Here is a 19,134-nt window from a genome sequence, read left to right as displayed (position 1 = left end):
TTCCTTCAGGGGAGGGGAAGAAAGCCTGAATCTTCGCCACCTGCCCAATGTAACAGTAAACTTCAGGTTGTCCAAATGGAAATTGCCTGTGAAATAACAGTGTCCCTCCAACACCCCTTTGGAGCTTGTTTATGGTAAAAAAAACTGCCTTCACAATAGCACTATATTTTGTTTGTGAGTAATGATTTCTGTTCTTCTTTCTCTCTCAGCAAATTTTTCACTAGGTTTTTTCCATCATATATTCTCAACTTATTTCTGTGACGTTTTGATGGGAGGAGTGTCAGGGAAATTTTACATTAAATTTTTTTTTGCCCTTCTCCTAGAAGGGCAGTTGGTAATCTTCTTAAGGATTGCTCTGAAATCCTTTTAAAGGCACCACCCAGTGCCCTGAAGGTCATTCGTAAAGTGTGCTTGCACCCAGCTCCAGAAATTCCATTTTTATGGTGATAAACAGGAGCTGTAAGCCTTTTCATTTTGCTAAGGGGCTGTTTTCTCTCTCTTGATTTCATTCTCTGTTTTTCAGTGAAGGGCCAGAGGCTGTTTGTGCACTTAGAGACTGTTTTCAACTTGTTGTTCCTGCTATTTCCAAGCAATTAGCAAAGTTCTGTTTAGAGTTGAATTGTTAAATGTGCACACATTCTATTTTCATTCATTGTAATTAGAGGGACACGTATTAAAGTTCTTCAAGAAGACATCCAGAATCCAACCTTCTGTTTCAAAAGATTGAAATCTTTATTTATTTAATGAACAAAAGATTTGACTGGATATTAAAAATGACAACCAATAGTAGTCACCCAGCTATGAGAATGTGTGAATTCTACTTAGTAACTTCAGAATCATGCTAGAGAGCTGCAGCTCTCTAGCCTTTTTGTTTTTTTCCTTTTTAACAGATTAATTTCCTTAATTGCAATGAATGTTAAAAATACTAATTTGTAGTTATGGCCCCACTTATGCTGTCTTTATCATAATGATGATGTTTGATCACACAGACTAGCAATTGATGATGGCCCTTGTCTGTTTAAATAATATCAACCATCTCTGAATGTAAAAAATGGCATCACTCTCTTACTTGATTGCTGTTAGTAGGGACATGAAATTGTCAAGAGTAGTGTTTGTATAAGAAGGTATTTTTCTCCCAATAGAGCTTATCAACATTCACAATAATTTTCAGCCCAAAAGTATGTTTGGCTGTTTCTGGAGATTAATAGGCAGAAACCGGGATATGAGGCCAGGGTTCAGCATGAGATCTCGGGTGATGTGGGCTGAGGAGGGCAGTCCTGCTGGCTGAGCTCAGCCCTTGAAGCTCAGCATACCCGTCCATGGCAGCACAGAACTGGGGACCAAACAGGAATTAGCTTGGGGTCAGGGGAGGTCACATCTCCAGGGGCAGGTGGGCCTCAGGAGGTCAGGGCAGCAAGTCTCTGAGCCCCAGCCCCCAGCTGGGGATGGAGATGCAAACATCTACCCCATGATTTTCATTTGCTCGTGAATGGGGCTGCATGTTGAAGTCTCCCATCCCTGCAGCTGAACCACAGTAGACAAAACTGGCCACCATCCCTTAGCCACAGAACATTTTAGGAACTCCATTTGTGTGTGTACTTACCTCAAGTTCCTCTCCTTAATAGTAACACTACTGCTTTATTATTATCAGAGCTTTACAGGCAACAGTGCTCTGTTGGTCCGATTTAGCTTATTTGTGCCTCTTCGGACATTGTGAAGTCGGCAGGGTGATTATTGCCATTTTGCAAATGTGGGAAGTGAGGCTCAGTGGTTTAATGGGCATATACAAATCCTCATGTCAGCCTGAGTAACTTACTCCAAGCAAAAGAGTTAAAAAAGTGCTGATCTGGGGTCTTGAGCCTGGGTCCTTCTGACTACAGAGGGCACTTGGAGCTCTGGCCCCACTTGCTAAGATCCCTCACTTGAGACTTTGAAAGGGGACCTCTGTGGTGTGGCCACAGATGTTAGGAGGCATGATGTGTCTGCAGCAAACTCAGAGCTAAGATTTGCCAGAGAAGTTGAATCTAACTCATCATTTTACACACAAGAAAATGGAGACATATGGATTAGTTACACTGAGTGCAAGGTGGGACCTGTAGAACCCAACCTCTGATGCTCAGACCATGCTCTCTGGCCCACTGAGCCTTCCTCTCCCTCACAGAGTGGCATCAGCCACTGTTCTGCAGACGCCCCATTTATACCACTGCCAGCCATTGTGGAAACTTCAGGAGTGGATGTGGTGTGAAAAGGCCAGCCCTTCCCCATCGTACAGAAAGGAAGATAAGATGCTCAGAGGCATCTTGTGGCCAGTCTGGGCACCAGTGGTCAGGGTGGTATGAATTGCCGCACTTCTGATGCAGGTTGGTTAGGATCTAAGATTCTAGACTCTGTGCCTGTTTTCTGTGGGAGGAAAATAGGAATCAGACATGCAGAACATTCCTGACTGGTTTCAATAAACAATCTCATTTGTTAGCCTACCTTTTCTCCCTATTAAAATTCAATTATCTCCTCTTTCCTCTCTTAAAATTCTTACCTTTAATGAAGTCTCAAGTGTGAGAAGGCTACTTCTAAAGCAAAGCCCACCAGATCAAGACCGAGACTAGTGTTAACTGGCACCTGCCATGCCCACAGGAAGCCTGCACAGCAACTTACCCCCAGGCAGCTATTGAATCACGGCTGGAATGTATTACAAAACCTTCCTAATAATGAGGCAGAAAGAGAAACCAGGGGTTTGGAAGCTCTTTTCTTCTTGAGGGGTTTTGCATACTTTTGTTTAATTTAAGCATAGTATTCCAGAGGAGGAGGGTTTTGGTGAAAATTGCAGAGAAACTCCTGCCGAACAGACATTCCATATCAGATGGAGATTTTCCTTCTTTCAAGGTGTGAGCTCAGCCAGGAAGCGTTAAGCGCAGGGGGGCCTGGGTGGTGGGTAGGAATGCTCCCAGTGGCACCCCAGTGGTGGCTGGTGTGAGTGCTGGTGAGCTCGCGAGGCCAGCTCCCAGCACCTCAAGTCCTCAGACCCAACAAGGTAGTTCATGGTCAAGAGGTAAATGCTCAAATCAAGCGGGCTGGCGAAGCCAAGCTTCCCCAGGACCACTGCCTTCTTCCAGCCTTTCATCCACCTGGAAGTCCAGTCTCAGGAGAGAACCTCTGCCTTCCTGGGGGATTTAGGGGTGGGGGACATACAAGAAACAGGCAAGCAAGGGAAATACCCAGTGTGTTAGGTGGTGTTAAATGCTATGGAAGAAAAGTAGGCAAAATTCTCAAAGAACTGGTCATCTTGATGTCCACAGGCTGCACCCAGTAGGTTGGTCACCCTTGTGGAGACAACTTGGGTTAACTTTTCCCAGACACGTTACATAGCACCTGGCAGGGATGTTTTTCTAAGTCGGCTCACTTCCATTTCTCTCTACCTAGTTCCCAATGCATTTATTTATACTTATGCCACCTCTCATTGGCATGAGACCTAACTTCTTCAAATCTCTCAGAGGTCAATTGCATCGTTTAATATCCTGCTCTCTGAGACAGGAAGGGTGGAGATTGAAACACAGAACTATGAGTGACTGATCAGGGTTAATATAACAACATTTAACAGCTGCCATGGCCCAGGCCGCCCAATTGGAACAGTGGCCGTCAACAGTGATGTGGCTGTAGTGGAAACTGGCTGACTGTCACTGCATGTGGCAGGTTCACTTGCTTGCTTTGCAGTCTGTTTTTTTGCAATGGCAAGGTCATAGAAATTACTGTTCAACCCTGCAAACCCACTACTTGGAAATCCAGCTGCTTTGAGGACAAATCCTTTTTTTTTGTTTTTGTTTTTGTTTTTGTTTTAATTAGGACTCCTTACCTCCATCTGACTCATGAGAACGTGAGAACAGACCTCCCTTGGCCATGTACGGGCACAGGTGCTGAGGCAGTCCTAACATTTGTCAGGCTCTTAGTAAGCCAGGTAATGCATTATTCCACCCTGGCACCGAGTTTAGCAATTTTCATATGTTAATATCTCATTTTATACAACAAAGGGTAACATAAGCACTATTACTGTTTTTACTACCTTGAGGAAAAGGAAACTGGGTGAAACAGGACCCAGGCAGCATTCCCAAGGTAATGTGCCTGAGGGTATAGCCCACAGTAACATCAAAGCAACAGACAGTAAGTGTTGAAATTGAACTCAAGCCCCGTTCTGTCTCTTTCCAAAAATTACACCCCCAGCCACTGCCATTGAGTCACTGTAGGATCACTTTGGATTCTTAGGAAATTAGAAATTCTGAGGATTTCTCCCCTGAACTCTTCACCTTTCATGAGACATAGTGGCCTTTTTGGCTTGTTTACCTTTGTCTCTCAGACTTCACCCTGTATTTAAAGATTATTGTTGTATCAATTAGGAATCTTAGCATGACTTACAAAGTCTCATAAGGCTATCTAATTTTAGTCCATCTTTAATATCAAACATCTTTAGAAAAAGAATTATATTACAATTGGGTTTCTTAATTGAGTGACTTTTTCTTAACCCCCCCAAAAGCTGAAAAAACTTTGGTTCCCAAGTTCCTGATAGAACTGTGTGCTTTAGGAGAAAATTAGTTTTCAGACTTCTGCCGCATCTGCTCTTGTCCTTTGCTTTAGTTTTGCATCAAGGGGCTGGTTTTGTTTCTTCATGGCAACTTTATTAAATCTATTAGTTTTGCAGAAATCAACTTTTATCTCCCTTCCATCATTGGAGTTACTAGTACAAATGGTCTGCCCATTGTAGTTTCAGACTGGTTACATTCAGCCAAAGTGAACAGTACAAGGGACTCTCTGTGAGGCATACCGCAGAGGATGAAGACTGACTCAAAGCAGTCAGTGTGGAGTGTGTCTTATTTCCCCCTAAGTCTGGGATTTCAGCTGCTTCCTTCCATCACCCTGGACTATTATAGTATGTTCAAGTCGCCTCCTGGTGGTGCAACTGATACAGAATCACAGTGAGAAAACCAAATAAGATTGTAAGTGATAAAGATCATTTACCTGTGATCTCATTGTTCTCCCCATTTTTAAGGCTCTCCAATGAATAAAAGATTGTTATCTGCTTTTAAATATTCATCTGTAGCTGTTCATATCATACCCAGTGCTACATTTTTGGAGAAGGAAATGAACTGGGAAAGCAAACTCAAATAATTTGATGCCAAATCCCAGGTTACTTTTAAACTTTTAAATATATTTTGTTTTTTTACTACAAAAGAAATATATGTATATCTTAGAAATGCTAGAAAGAACAGATAAAACATAAAAGAATCATTTACAATCTCACCACACACATGGGTTAGCATCTTGTTGTATATCCTATTTTTTTCTGGGCATATAGACTCAAAGAAAACCAAGCACATGTCATTTTCTCTAACATGATTTTTTTCCACTGAATTATATGTGTGAAGTTCATTGTGTGTTGTGTGTCCTTCCTCATTGTTAGTAGTTGTTTAATTTGGTTGGTCCCATTGTATACATCCTTGTGGATTATATAGATTATTTCCTCAAAGTTGATTGCTCCAAATAGAATGGCTGAATCAAAAGGGTATACAAAACGTTAAGGCATTTGGCAATTTATTGTTTAGATATGTGTTAAAATAAAGCATCTCTTTGAGAATGCAGTTTTTAAAACCAAGGCTTCAAATTCCTAGCATTTGCATTTCTAGACGGAGCCAGCAATCGTGCCTCATGTTTGTGTGCCTCAGCCTCACTTAATCCTCACAACAACCATGTGAAGTAAATACTGTCATTGTTCCCACTTTTAAGATAAGGAAAGTTAGGCATAGAGAAACTAAAGGGCTGAGATGTGATGTCAGAAGCAGGGAGACAGTAGGCTTTCAGAAATTATATAAAAATACCATTTTGCATCTCTTGGATCTTGAACTAAGTGGAAACCAATACCGATAATTCTCCATTGGCAAAATAAAGAACAAGGATGTTGACAGTAAGAGAAGAGGAAAAGGAAATGTGCTTCCAAATTTAGCAACATGAATAAAAATTTAAGTTAAGGTTCTGGCAGTTAGGTCTTCATGTTAGAAGAAAATGGGGTGAACAACTCAATGATTACTATATAATTTCACACTCTGGGGAACTCCTAATGGAGACATGTTTGCATTTGATCTTGTAAGTTTTTCACAAGTGCATTTTCTTTAACTCCAGTTAGTCTTCAAACTGGTCAAATCGCTCTCAGATAGTCAAGAGGTGACTAGATGTAACATGATATCAGAAAATCTTCAGTTTCTGAACAAAACAAGAACTTACCTTTATGAGTTTGAAAATTTTGACCATCTCTTAGAGTTCCTTACAGATTCTCTCTCCTTGTTACTGACTAGAGACCTAATTTCGTTTCTGACACATTTACCACTCTTTTCTTTTTGTTATTCTATAATTGTCTTTATTATAGGAAACTCAGAAAGAGACTTAGCGAAAGGAAGAAAATCAATACTGCTCCTCATACAGACTGTCACAGATACTCTGTGCTTGTCGTTCATTTCGGGTTCTCTCTGCCGTATCTGCATCAGGCATTTATCCGATATTTGCTATTCCTCATCTGCCCTTCTCAGGCTCGCCAACATTGTCGGCATTCTTAGGAAGGAAACCTCTGAACCTCCTTTCTGTACTGCTGCACACGGCCTTTCAAAGAGATTCAGGCACCGTCAGTGTGGGGGCGACATCCCTACTCGTTCTTTGTCCATTTTTCTTCTTATGATACTCAATGAATTTATTAGGAGTCTTTGAAGTAATCAGTGTCCTTCTGCTTAATTTTTATGGCATTATTCTTTTTGCTGCTCCAGCTGTTTCCTTGAGGTGGTGAGTCTCGCGTTTTCCCAGTTATGTACCCTTACCTTGATGTAACTTCTTCGTATTGATAAACTACTTGATCATCATTATAATTGTCATTATAATTCTCTGAAGTGACTTGGCAATGCTCAGCTCCTTTCCCACCCACTCTTACCTTTTTTTGGAACAATTTTCTATTTTATAGTCACATCCATAAGTCAGACTTCTAAGTCCTACACACTTGATTTAGCCCAGAGTATGTGAGTGGCCTGATAAAATCCACTTTGCTGTCTCTGCTTCCTGACTGTAGGTCTCAAAACATTTTCCGGGCAGATGGAGCTTGCTGAGTAGGGAGAAGGTTTTCTATGAGCTTAACTTTGTAATCCTGAGAGAATTTATGTGTTGTTATAGAGGCTGAAGTTCTGGGGGCCTTCTGTTCTGGAGCCCTTTCTCTATAGGAGCCACTGCATCTTTTAGAAAGGGTTTCCTGCCTCTCCGGCACCCTTGGGTCCTTGCCTGCTCTGATGGCAGGAGACGCTTCCAGCTTCTGTGTCTCCTTGACCTCAGACGGTGAAGGCAAGAAAAGGTACAACCAGCAGCGTCTGCACTTGCTCCGAAGTGTGAAGCTTTGCTCACTCATGTATTCCTCCTGCCTGCACTTTCTTGAATTTCAGACAAGTCTTGCCTAAAACAGCTGTGTTAGTGGCTTTCCTTGTCCCCTTTTGTCCAGGTTTCTGTCATGTTGCGGGTTCCTCTGCTGAGAGTCACCTTGCAGAAAGAAGTGGGGGTCTCTGCCCCTCCTGGCAGCCTGGTCGTGGGGTACTGGCCTCCTCCATCCCCTCCATTCTTGGCCTGCTATGTTACAAGCTGTCTCTTGGGTTCTCTACCCTTGGCCCATTTGTTTCCCCCTCCTCTTGTGATGGAAACTGTGATTTTTCTGTACCCTTTTTCCCCTTGCTTGTCTACAGCAGCTCTTCAAACCTGTCATTCTGTTTTTATCTCACACTTTTATTTATCAGGCACCTGCAGGCTTTATTATTTGTGAGCCGCCACGGGATGGTTGATGAAGCCTGTAAACTTTAGAGGAGGAGAATCAGAGCCCCCACAGCAACGCTCACCTTCCTGGCGAGAATATATTCACCTAGAAAAGGGCTTTTATGAGGTCAGTGCAGCTAATGCCCTTCTAATGGTGTCACTTCCCTTTTCTCTTACAAGGCCTTTCAAGTTCTTTTCCCTTTTTTAAACCCAAGTGCATTCTGAGTAGAATATTTGAGCCCACTTCTGGTCTGGAGACCTGCCTTTTAGGCTTTCTGGCTTTGGGATATAGGCATCTGTAATCAAATGTTCTTTTTCCAGTGAACATTCATGTCTCGTATGTGTGAGACTGCATTCTAAATAATATAAAATGAAATAAAAGGCGTACGCACATGTTATATATACATATATCTATGTCCGTAATGGTGGTATGGATCATGGATGTTGTGTAATTCAATCATGATGGTATTTAAAGGCTCCATATATGTTGGTCATCCATACGGATATATCTATATCCATGTGCTGTTATATATATGAAATGAGTTGCCAAGCCATGCTGTCTCATTGGCTGATCCCACCCCCTTTTTTTCCTTTTCTTTTTAATTGTGGTAAAATACACATCACATAAAATTTCCCATCTTAACCATTTTTATATGTCTCAAGTACATTCACAGTTTTGTGCAACCAATCCCCAGAACTCTTTTCATTTTGCAAAATTGAAACTCCATGCCTATTAAACAACACCTCCTGGCCCCTGGCACCCACCGTGCTGCTTTGTATCACTATGAATTGACTACTCCAGCTAGCTCGCATCACAAAACTCACACAGTATTTGTCTGTTTGTGACTGGCTCGTTTCAGTTAGCTTAATGTTCTCAGGGTTCACCCATGTGTGTCAGAATTGCCTTCCTTTTTGAGGCTGAACAGTATTTCATTATATGCATGTACCACATTTTATCTGTCCACTCATCTGTTGATGGACACTTGGGCTGCATCCATCTTGTGGCCATTGTGTATAATGCTATTACGGACATGGATGTACAAATCCTCTGAGGCCCTGCTTTCAGTTCTGATTGGCTGATTTTTGGATGCAAGAGTGAATCATTCTCTTGTCATGAGGATGATGGAAATTTTCACTTTTTAAAGCATAAACATAGTTTTCCACCACGGTTTTTTAAAACATAAAGTTGCCCAAAAAATTAATCAGTGGATCAAGAATTGAAATATTGCAATACTGGCACAGTGAGCATATTAAACTAAAGACACACTCCAGGCTCAGCCAGATTCAGACACCAGAATCCATTCCCTGAATTGTAATTCTGGTTTTCTGTCCCTGTAAGTGCTTACATTGGGTCTAATGATGAAGATGTCATGCCATCCTACCTGGCAAAGCAGAGCCACAGAGGCCAGCACCTGCCCAGGGTCTGTGCCAACCCACATGGCAGTGTGCTCACCCCCAGCCCATGTTCTGTGCAAGGTATTTCATGGTGGCTGGGCAGGAACAACCTCAGGAAAACAGGTCGATGTGACATATTCTCAGATGACACAGTCAATTTAGATGCATCTGGGACAGGATATTTTAGGGAAAACTCATTGCACATCAGGGCTGGATTTCAACATTTCTTTCTGAAATATATGGATGGAACTGCCACCGTTTTGTTTCTTCCATGGGGGATGAGGGGCTCACTGTGCTCCATTTTCATCATGAACGAATAGATGGTCCATTTGGTCAACATACTCATTTTCTCTTCGTGTTTTCACCCTTTTTCTTTTCTATCTTTTTTCTCTTTCTCTCCTGTTACACAGGCTTTGCAGTGCATGCTGATCTCTCTCCAGGCAGAACTTGACATTCAAAGGTACTTGATGAAAATTGAATCATCTCAGCGAGTTAGTACTCTACCTTTTCTTTCTCTGCACTGACTTGTTCCTCACCGCCTGCCTTTTTCGCTCAGCTGTCTGTGGCATTCTAATCAGTGTTGCCACTAAACTGATCACCTGTACTTTTCCTGTCTACCCCATGCCCTGATTGAAACCCATCAAAGCCAAATGCTTGCAGCATTATGAAAAATGTGCTTTTTAAAGACTTATTTGTGAGAAGTGATATTCAAATGAACACTAATTGCACGCTTGCTTCAAAATATTTTTATTTGCTTCCCGCAAATTGACTTGTGGAATCAGTGGCAATGCAAGGGAAAGTCAGAGATCTTGGCACAATTGTTGGGAAGGTAGGGCTCCAATGGTAGACTCCATCCTCGCCCCCTTGCTCAAGGCAGCATAGTTGTGGAAGACAGAAACTTGCATCATTCTAGCAATCTCAGGCTTTGTAACTCATCCTTTGCTCAACAATACATCCAATATCAGGGCCAGATCATTTTACTGATGTACATCCTAGTAGTAAAAATGATAGGAACAGACACATTTATATAGAATGTACTGTGTACCAGGCACCATTCCAAGTGCTTTATAAGAATTAACTTCTCACAGCAACTCATGGGATAGGTGTACTATGTTCCCATTGTACAGATAAGGAATCTGAAGTACAGAGAGGTTAGGTAAGTTGCCCAAGACCACACAGCTAGTAACTAACAGAGTTGGGATTTAACCCTAGGCAGTCTGGCCCCAGAGTCAGTTTTCAGCATATTATTTATTTCCCCATAATGCTCAGTGTCCTCTGTCTCATAGTGGGTCAGTTTGGAATGTTAGAATTGGAAAGGAATGGGGAGAGTTTCTGTTATTTAGATACCTGGCTTGCTATTGGATACCTGTGCCACCTGACCCTTATTGCCACCACATCCTTTTTGTCCCCCCAAATGTGACCTGCTTCCTGATGGTCTCTAGAGCATGCACACCTTGGGACCACCTGACACCTGAAACTCTGTGCTGAGGGGGCATCCAGCAGCCTGGCTTTTGTACAGAGGGCACCTCCTTCTCACTCGGTCAGGCTCTGGTGACCACACTGACCTCTTCGCTGTCCCTTTCTTCACAATCAGTGTCTTTGATCTTTTTTAGTGTAATAAGTTCAAATTAGAAAGTTCCTGCCCAAACAATAGATACAGCAGGAAAGGCTGGGCTGGACACAATGCAGAGAATCATTGGCATGGCCTATACCATCTCAGTTCTGATGGGTGTTTTCCTTTCCTTTTTTCCACGAGTTCTTAATCATTTTCATGTTTCTATAATTCATTCAAAAGAGAGGTGTCTTTGCAATGGTGCATGCTTCCCTGCAACGCCATCCACTGCCATTAACTGTCCTTTCTGCTTTCAGAACAGAGATTTTACATTGTCGTGTGGGGCTCTACATCATAAATTGTATAGGGACCAGAGTTCCCCTCGCTATTCTCTTTTCCTTACGCTTGAAACAAATTGTCAGACTTTTTTTTTTTAAGTATCAACAAGCAATAGGCTATGTGAGAATTTTTTCAAGGGCTTTTTTTGAAAGCATTTATACAAAAGGTACAATGACAGTGGTTATGTTGGGAGGAGTGGGATGAAAGTTAAGGTTGGAAATTGAAGGTATTCTTCCCTTTTGGTAAAAGAGAAACTGTCAGGGCCTCTGAGGATGTCAAATTCTTTGCTTTGAATTTGGAAGTAAGCATTTACCAACTTAAGGCAAGGTGGGCACAGTAGGAGGTTAGTTGTATCCTCTCCTCTTACACAGGACCCCAGGAGCCAGGAAACCCCCACCCCCACCCCAGTACAGTAGGGAGAGGAGCATTCTAGAACCACCCTGTGGAGAGTGGTACCAGAGAAGAGTAGCTAAAAACCTTCCATCATTTACAGTTGACAAATTCCTGTGCATTTTTTATTTCAATAACTCCTGACCAAAACTGTATCAAGTAGACAATCTGAATATTTTATAAAAGTGAGAACTAAGGTTCAAAGAGCTTCCACATGGGGTGGGACTGCCAGTGCACGGCGGGCTTGGAGTCTGCATTCCGTAAGAATGGCGGGATGAAAAGTCTTCTCATTCTAAGTATGGTCTTCCATCCATCTTTCCAAGCCCTGATATCCCTTCCCAAAGCAGGTCTAGAGTGATAAAGAACCTTTTGTCTGGAAAGCTAATCAGAACTTTACACAAGATGATTTTTCATGTTGAAAATCATTCCAGTGAAATTGGGAGAGCGGTCGGTGGTAGCCGTGGGGCGTGTGTGTTTGGAAATGTGAGTTGGAAAGTTAACAGCAATCTCTATTTCCAAGATGTCTGGAGAGTCTCTGGCCACCAGGGCCAAAGGCTTGGTGGACCCGGGCCCCATGGTGTGGTATCCCTCTGACCCAACTGCCTTGGCCCTCCTCACTGGGGGTGGTGAGGATGTCTTCAGATCTCCACGACAGGCTGAGGGAGGGCCCTCTGGTATCAACTAAAGCCCCTTTGGTTTCACAGCCATGTGTTAAGCTCTGGGGGCCCTCAGGCCTGCCCCCTGTACCCTACACCCTCTCCAAACACAACTGGAGTCTGAGCTCAGGATGGCTTTGCTGGGAGGCCTTGTAAAGTGTGTATATAGTGTCAGGTGTTACATTGGCTGTACTTGGAATTTCAAAGCCTGCAAACAGGTCCCTTCCTTTCATCACTAGAATGCCACCAGCAGTCTGCAAACAGACACCTTTTATCCTGAAGCCTTTTAAGGGCGCTCCTGACTGAATTGCAAAGGCATCTATCTACTGCTTTGCTTGGCCTCCCAGTGACGACTGTGGGCACCAACACCAGAGAAGCTGTGAGTTTATAATGGGTACCTTTCTGTTTCAGAAATAAAGGGAGACAGAAAGAAACTGATCAAATCAAGGCAGCTTGTCGGAAAGAGGCATCTACCTTAAGGTGGATGAAGTAAAAATTAAAAGGCAATACCTCATAGGAGGAGGAGACAAATTTATGAATATTCCAGCTATGATTGGCTTGAACATTAAATTTAGGTTCCACTTTTCTGATATAGGTGATGTGTTATATATATTTATATGCTTCTCATTATAAGATGAAGTAATAATTCTTACTCCTTCCTGAGGCAAGATTATTTTCCTTGTTCTAAAATCTAAAAGCAACATTGTTGGCTCATGCCTCAGAGAAGGGTATCCATGGACAGAGTAGACGGGGTCAACAAGAAAATGGCTGTGTTCTTCAGCTGGCTTTTTATTTTTGTACCAACTCATCCAAGAGGAAGGCATAGCACTAATACTTGCAGGAACGTGCGTCTGAAATGGGTGGCAGACTGAGTTAACAAGATCCAGATTTGGAACTTGCTGATGGGGGAACTTTCTAACTCGATGGAAGAACATCAAGAGAGGTGATAGCGGGCTAGGGCTTATCTTCCTTAAATAGCCTGTGTCTCATTCTGGCTGTGGAGGGAAGTCAGAGAGCAACCACTAGGAGGTGTTATTTCAGAAGCGAGTCTGTGTCACGTTACAGGTAGGACACCAGGTGGGCAGCTGGCAGGTGGCCGTCTAATCCTGGAAGTGTGGGAGGCTGCCCTATTTGCTGACCTGGTCGGGGGCCGTGGCCTGTCTACAGGGCAACAGGCTTCCATGCTCCTTTAAGCACAGCCAAAGCTCTTAAAGTAAAGAAGTGAGGAGAGTCATACCATCTACACACTACACTCGCTTGAAAAGTTGAAAATATTTCAGAGGTCATAAAAAAATTGCTAAAATCCTAAGTTTACCCAGAGTCAAATTTTAAAAGCTTTAAAAATAAGTTACTGTAACAGTGTCAAAACTACAGATGGAAGAGTCCCTCTTCTTAACAGGTGAAAAGGCATTGTTTGCACGGCTAAAATTTAACTGATGGCTTTTGGCTCTTCTTTCTTCACTGTACCTTTTTTGGATGTGGAATTCCATGCATTTCTGGATTCCTGCAAAATTTTGTCTGGCATGAAAAGGAAACTGTGTCTCCGTTCCTGTGTTTTCCCGTGAACTGGTGTGCTCATTTCAGTGGCCATCTGTAAGGACAAGTCCTTTTACCTGGAATCTAATTGTGTGGAATACACACAAAAAAGGCAGAAACAAGCATGAATATCAGGGCACCATAGACAAGAATCCTACTGGACTCTACATGTTTTGTGAGAAAGTCTCCTCTCCCCTGCTCTGCTCTTTAAAAATACCATGCTTAGTCAGTAATTCTCTGATTTGCAAAAACAGTATGTTCTCATTTCAGAGAAATAAGGAAGAAAGTATGTTACTCATACTACTACCATATAAAGAAAATCAATGCTAATGTTTAAGTATATTTCTTCCATTTCTTAAGTTATAAAAAAAATCCTTTAAAAATCTTGATTATGACTGTATAGTATCCACAGTATGGCAACATTGTAATTAGTTAACTGGCCTCTGCAGTTGTTCCTAGGTTTATTTATTCTACTAAAGATGTCATATGTAGAGATTTGCTCCCTAACTCTCTAATGCAGGAGATATCACCTCTCTAATTTTTGCAAAGCTTGGCTTCGATGATTATTGAGAAATTTATTCTCATCACTCGGGGCCATAAAGAAATCCCAGGGACTGAGTCTAATCCAGGAAAACTAGGTAAGGTTTCTGAGTCTCCTGGGGCTCAGAAAATGCAAAATGGCCTTTCATCAGTCTGTTTGGGGCGTATTCAGCTCAGGGGGTTCTCTGCTAAGCCTTCTAAGCTTGGGCGCCAGCTTTCAGCCACTCATCCATTCTCCCAGCAGGGGCCACTCCTAGTAAATGGAATCAGGTCTTCACAGTTTGGAGAACACCACCCCAATCATTACCACACCACCAAAGCTAGCACCTTCTTCCTGGACCTGGAAAGTCATTCACCCCCTCCTCCTGCCCATTAGCAACATTCCTTTTATGCCATTCCAGGGGACAACTCCGGATTCATTTTCCAAATGCCTTAACCTTCTAAACCCCATCTAGGGAGAGGGTCTTCAGGTGGCCTCTGTAGCATAAAGACACTGTTAACAGCCCTTACCCCTGGGAATTTTAGAACACAAAGGCTTGGCAGTTTTCCCAGGAACTTGGAGATGGGAGTAGATGTTCTATAATTTTTTCTTTTTGCTGACAAATTTGAGAACAAGATACATTAATAATATCTTGAAAGATTAGTCTGACACAGATAACTGGACAGATAGTATCTGTGCAGCATGGAGCTTCTTTAAATAATGAAGAAGCATCCTTTTCTACACTGAGGAGTTCCTGTCATTTGTCCCTTGCCATCTGTAGGAGGGGGCCTCGCATAGTAAGAGTGGGTTGGCAGAGGGGTCCCATGTGGCCCACTCGGCTCGGTGCAGAGCCTGCCTTGCCACATGGATGCCTGTGGCTGCCTCGAGACCATGAGGCAATGGGCAGTGACCACTTGGCGTCACTCTCTTTCATCTTTCTGATCTGATCATAAAGTAATACACACAGTGAAGGAAACTGTAGAAACAAAAGACACAGTTGTAACTTTGCTCAACTGCTGAATCATTTGATTTTACTCCAGACCAATCATGGTTCTGTTCTCACAGGTGAAAATCATGAAAAATGTCTGGGTACTCTTTTGGTGGGAGGAGGGCAGTACTACCCTTGGAGAAACAGGGTGTAAAATAAGTTTATCAAGGATAATTCATCAAAATAAACCCCAGAGAAAATGCAACCCTCTTGTCTGAGCCAAGGAAGGGAAATACTGATTTTCAGAGCTAAACAAAGGTGGGAGAAATTTATGAGAATCTCAGAGATGAGCAGTTGGAAGTTGGCATTAAAATGGAGGATTAGGCAAATAATGTCCCTCTTATTGTAAGGCCCAGAAGTTCTTGGCTCTGAGGCTGGCATAAGTCCGCAGACTACTCGGATGAAACTCCCAGATATACATAAAGGAGTTGTGTATGTGAGTATATTAATAGCAGGACCCTTTATGCTTGCACTCAAGTTTCTATTAAAAACAAAAGCTGATTTCTCCTCTAAGTCTTTGGCACCAAACTCCCAAAGTTTCATGATCGTTGCAAAACTAAGAATACAGCTTTCTCTTAAATTGTACTGCTTGTCTCACATCCACCTGTCGTATTCTAGAACTGTGGATTGACCTATTCCCTATTCCCTAGATTGGCCATCAGCATAAGAGTGGTACGGAGAGAGTGGCTAGGGTTTTGTTATTCTGGCCACCAGCCAACAGCAGCTGTGGAATGTAGCCAGAGAGCCACGCAGAGACCAGGGCCCAGTGCTGCAGTACACCTGGCGGTCGTCCCCAGGGCTCCCTTGAGGATGGCAGCTGGCTGGCCTAGGGGAGAGGATCTCAGCCGGTGCAGCCACCTGGGGTGGGTTTTTGTAAGGAGGGGCGGCAGGATGGAAGCCAGGATTCCTCCCAGACCTCTGTCTTTCTTCCCATTCCCAAACCAAACTCAGCAGAGTCCTTAGCCTTTGGAAATAATGATGGACAATTAGGGAAGCACGGTGGCACTGTGAATTGTAGAAAGTACTCCATAAGCCAATATAGAAGCTTAAACCTTCCAGAGCAACAGCTTGATAATTCTCTGGAGGCTAGAGGTGTGTGGAGGAGGGATGGTGGAGAAAACTCAAGTCAGGGATGACCCATTGTTCGTGAACTTTTTATATATTTCACCTTGAATCTTTGTAAGACTACCTAACAACTACTAGAAAGTTCTCCTCGGTTGAAGTCATAATTTTGACTAGGTTTGAATGGAAAGCTTCATGAGTACAAGAAAAAGGTTTGAGGTATCTGAATGTCATAATTAACCTAACCATGTCAACTAGTAAGTATTAGGATAGTGAGTCATTTCAAATTCATTTGCATGTGGGAAGCTGCATTACGTTTCCAAATTCTCTGTGGAAATCAGGCAGTTATTGGAATGAAATAAAACTTCAGTAAAGCAATGTGGAGTTTTCTTTTCAAAACATACCGTAATCTGAAGTGAAGTATATACCTAGGCTAGCCAGGCAGCTGTTCCTAACAGTGAACACATTTCCTAAAGCTGCATTTACAGGTTTCATTTTCTGGGCCTCAGCATTGTAATTTTGAGTGTAAAAGGGCCTGAAAAATGGGAATGAAGAAACATCATCAAGACCTAATGCTCTCACTCTCTTTTCTCTTTGGCTCCAGTCTCCAAATGCAAAGGTACTACAAAGATTACAAATAAATTTGATCCCCTAGTCTCGCATAAAGCTCCTAGTGAACATTTCAGCAAATATTTGTTTATGATCATAAAATGCAAATATGGCAGTCTCTTAAAAAAATTAATGCTCTGCAATTCTGTTGTATACACTTGAGGATGTAAATGCAGAAACGTAAATACATGAGCTAGCTATGTATTTCTATAAAGCAAGCTTGTTGGTGTAAGTAATTTGAAAGAAATCTCTAAACGGTGTTCCAGATGACATGATTTGTTTTCTTCTTTGTGCTGTGTGTATCTTAGAGTTATGAAATTTTAGTCTTGAAAGGACTAACTACCAGCTAGCCCAACCTCTAGTCTTAGCAGATTAGAAAACTGATTTAGTGATACATTGCCCAGTTTTTGATAGAACCCAGCATCTCCAGGCTCTTGGTTGAATGACTTTACCCCTGAGTGTCAGCTTGGGAATTTGACAGACTGGGGCCCAGTTCCTTTATTTGGTAGAATTCCAGACAAGTTGCTTAAACGATTGACTTTCTCAATGGTAACCAGTGTCCTGAAGGTACAGTGAAGGTTAAATGAGGTTACCGCCTGTCAGTCACCATGCTATGGGAGCTCAGTGTGTTCCTTTCTCTCTCCAGAATCTTCCTAGAGAACAGTCTGTGCATGTTGCAGATGGGCTCTGCATGGAGCCAGTTGCCCCAGCACCTCATAGACAGAAAGCCCCCATTAAACAAGAGAAGACTAGAAAAGACAAGTGGGTAGAGTGGCCTGGTTACACAGACCACACCTTTCTGCGTGACCCCATATTCATCCCTTTGGGGTCACCTGATGATTTGGGGAAACCTCTTGAAAGTTGTGATGCAAACAGGAAGATGGGCTAGTGTCATGGGTCTCCATGAAGCCATCACAGTGACACACCTCTTAGCTATTCTTGGCCAACTGTTTTATGTATATTATCCTTGGCCCCAGAATATAACTAAACTGTGTGATGAGCTTATATGCAGCACTTCTAACATCCAGAGCCAACCACCATCCTGAGTACACAATCTCTGTTCCAAATGCTTTTTGACTCTTCTTTTTTCATATATCACATCGCAGAATATGTGACACTAATGTCAGCAATTTCCATTGTCTCTTCTCTGCACTAAATGATGGCTCAGCGGTGAGCTGGCATCTGAGGAGAGAGTGCCATGCGAGGAGATTGCTAATACGCAGTGATAGTTTGCAGTGAGAAGTGAATGACGGAGGGAAGACAAAGACGAGAGAAGGAATTTATGTTCAGATCTAAGTAGCTGTGTCAATGAAGTTTAAAAAAACTTAGCCCTTACATCTCTATTTTTAGTCATTTGAATGAGTTTACCCCTGAGTGTCAGCTTGAGAATTTGACAGACTGGTGCCCAGTTCCTTTATTTGGTAGAATACCACCTGTAGAGTCCCGCAGCGTGGTGACTGACAGGCGGTAATCTCATACAGACAATACCACCACGATGACCCTAAACAAGAAATAGAAATTGGCTTCTGATTTTCTTCAAGGATTATTTATTGCCTTTTGCAATGGAAAAATGACAACACATCACAGGCATCAGGGCCACAAAGGTGACCAAGCATCAGAGGTTGTCAGTGTGGCCAGGTTGCCTAAACTGATATTATTTCTTGGCTATTTTGCTAAACTGAATGCACTTTTTTTTTTAAGTCGGTGATGTGGACATCCTACCTTGATGTTCTGCTAAGCCTAGTAATCATGTAGCTACTTCCTTGAAGACCATATGAATTCATCTAAATCCTGGGGAGCTGGGCAGTGATTTAGGGATGACTCTGCTAGTCCAGGAATATTCCTACAGAGTACCAAAGCCTGATCCTGGTCTTTGTAACAGAAGCAGACTTTCTGGAAAATAAATCTGGGAATAAACCACTCTGGGGGCTTGCACAGAAAAATTGGCCCAGAGAGACAGTTTAACTATTTATGGGTGTTCTTTCTGGTGGGGATAGCAGCATGTAATTGAGCTGAGAGTTTCCTATGGAACACCCAGCTCACACCTCCCCGAAGCCACATCCCACACAGAAGGGAGTGCCCGGGGCTGTGTGCTGACCGTGTTCCTGTCTTCCTGTCTTCCTTCATGGGAAGGTCCTTAGAGATGTAGCAAGCTGCGGTGTCACGATAATAAAACAGTGCTCTTACCAAGAGGAGTCTCCTTGTACTTTTCAGCAAGAAAGAAGAAAAAGAAGCTGATCATTCCATCCTCAAAGTGTTCCCTAGAGTA

General features: G+C 42.6%; 1 protein-coding gene across 16 annotated transcripts in view; it reads left to right on the top strand.

Annotated features, from left to right (window-relative positions):
- KIAA1217 (KIAA1217 ortholog) overlaps positions 1-19,134 on the top strand; it is a 622,979-nt gene that overhangs the window by 475,943 nt on the left and 127,902 nt on the right. For 8 of the 16 annotated variants that reach the window (XM_073229082.1, XM_073229079.1, XM_073229087.1 and 5 more), the window contains one exon: positions 9,624-9,704. The exons of 7 other annotated variants lie outside the window; for them this stretch is intronic. In XM_073229082.1, coding sequence (XP_073085183.1) covers positions 9,624-9,704 — 81 coding nt within the window. Of the gene's footprint in view, positions 1-9,623; positions 9,705-19,134 lie in introns of those variants that run through there. One more of the 16 variants, XM_073229090.1, reaches the window with a different exon arrangement.

The sequence above is a fragment of the Manis javanica genome, chromosome 2 (genome assembly GCF_040802235.1).
Source record: "Manis javanica isolate MJ-LG chromosome 2, MJ_LKY, whole genome shotgun sequence".
Lineage (NCBI taxonomy): Eukaryota > Metazoa > Chordata > Mammalia > Pholidota > Manidae > Manis > Manis javanica.
The sequence above is the reverse complement of the archived record's forward strand: the minus strand, read 5'-3'. Positions and strand labels throughout refer to the sequence as shown.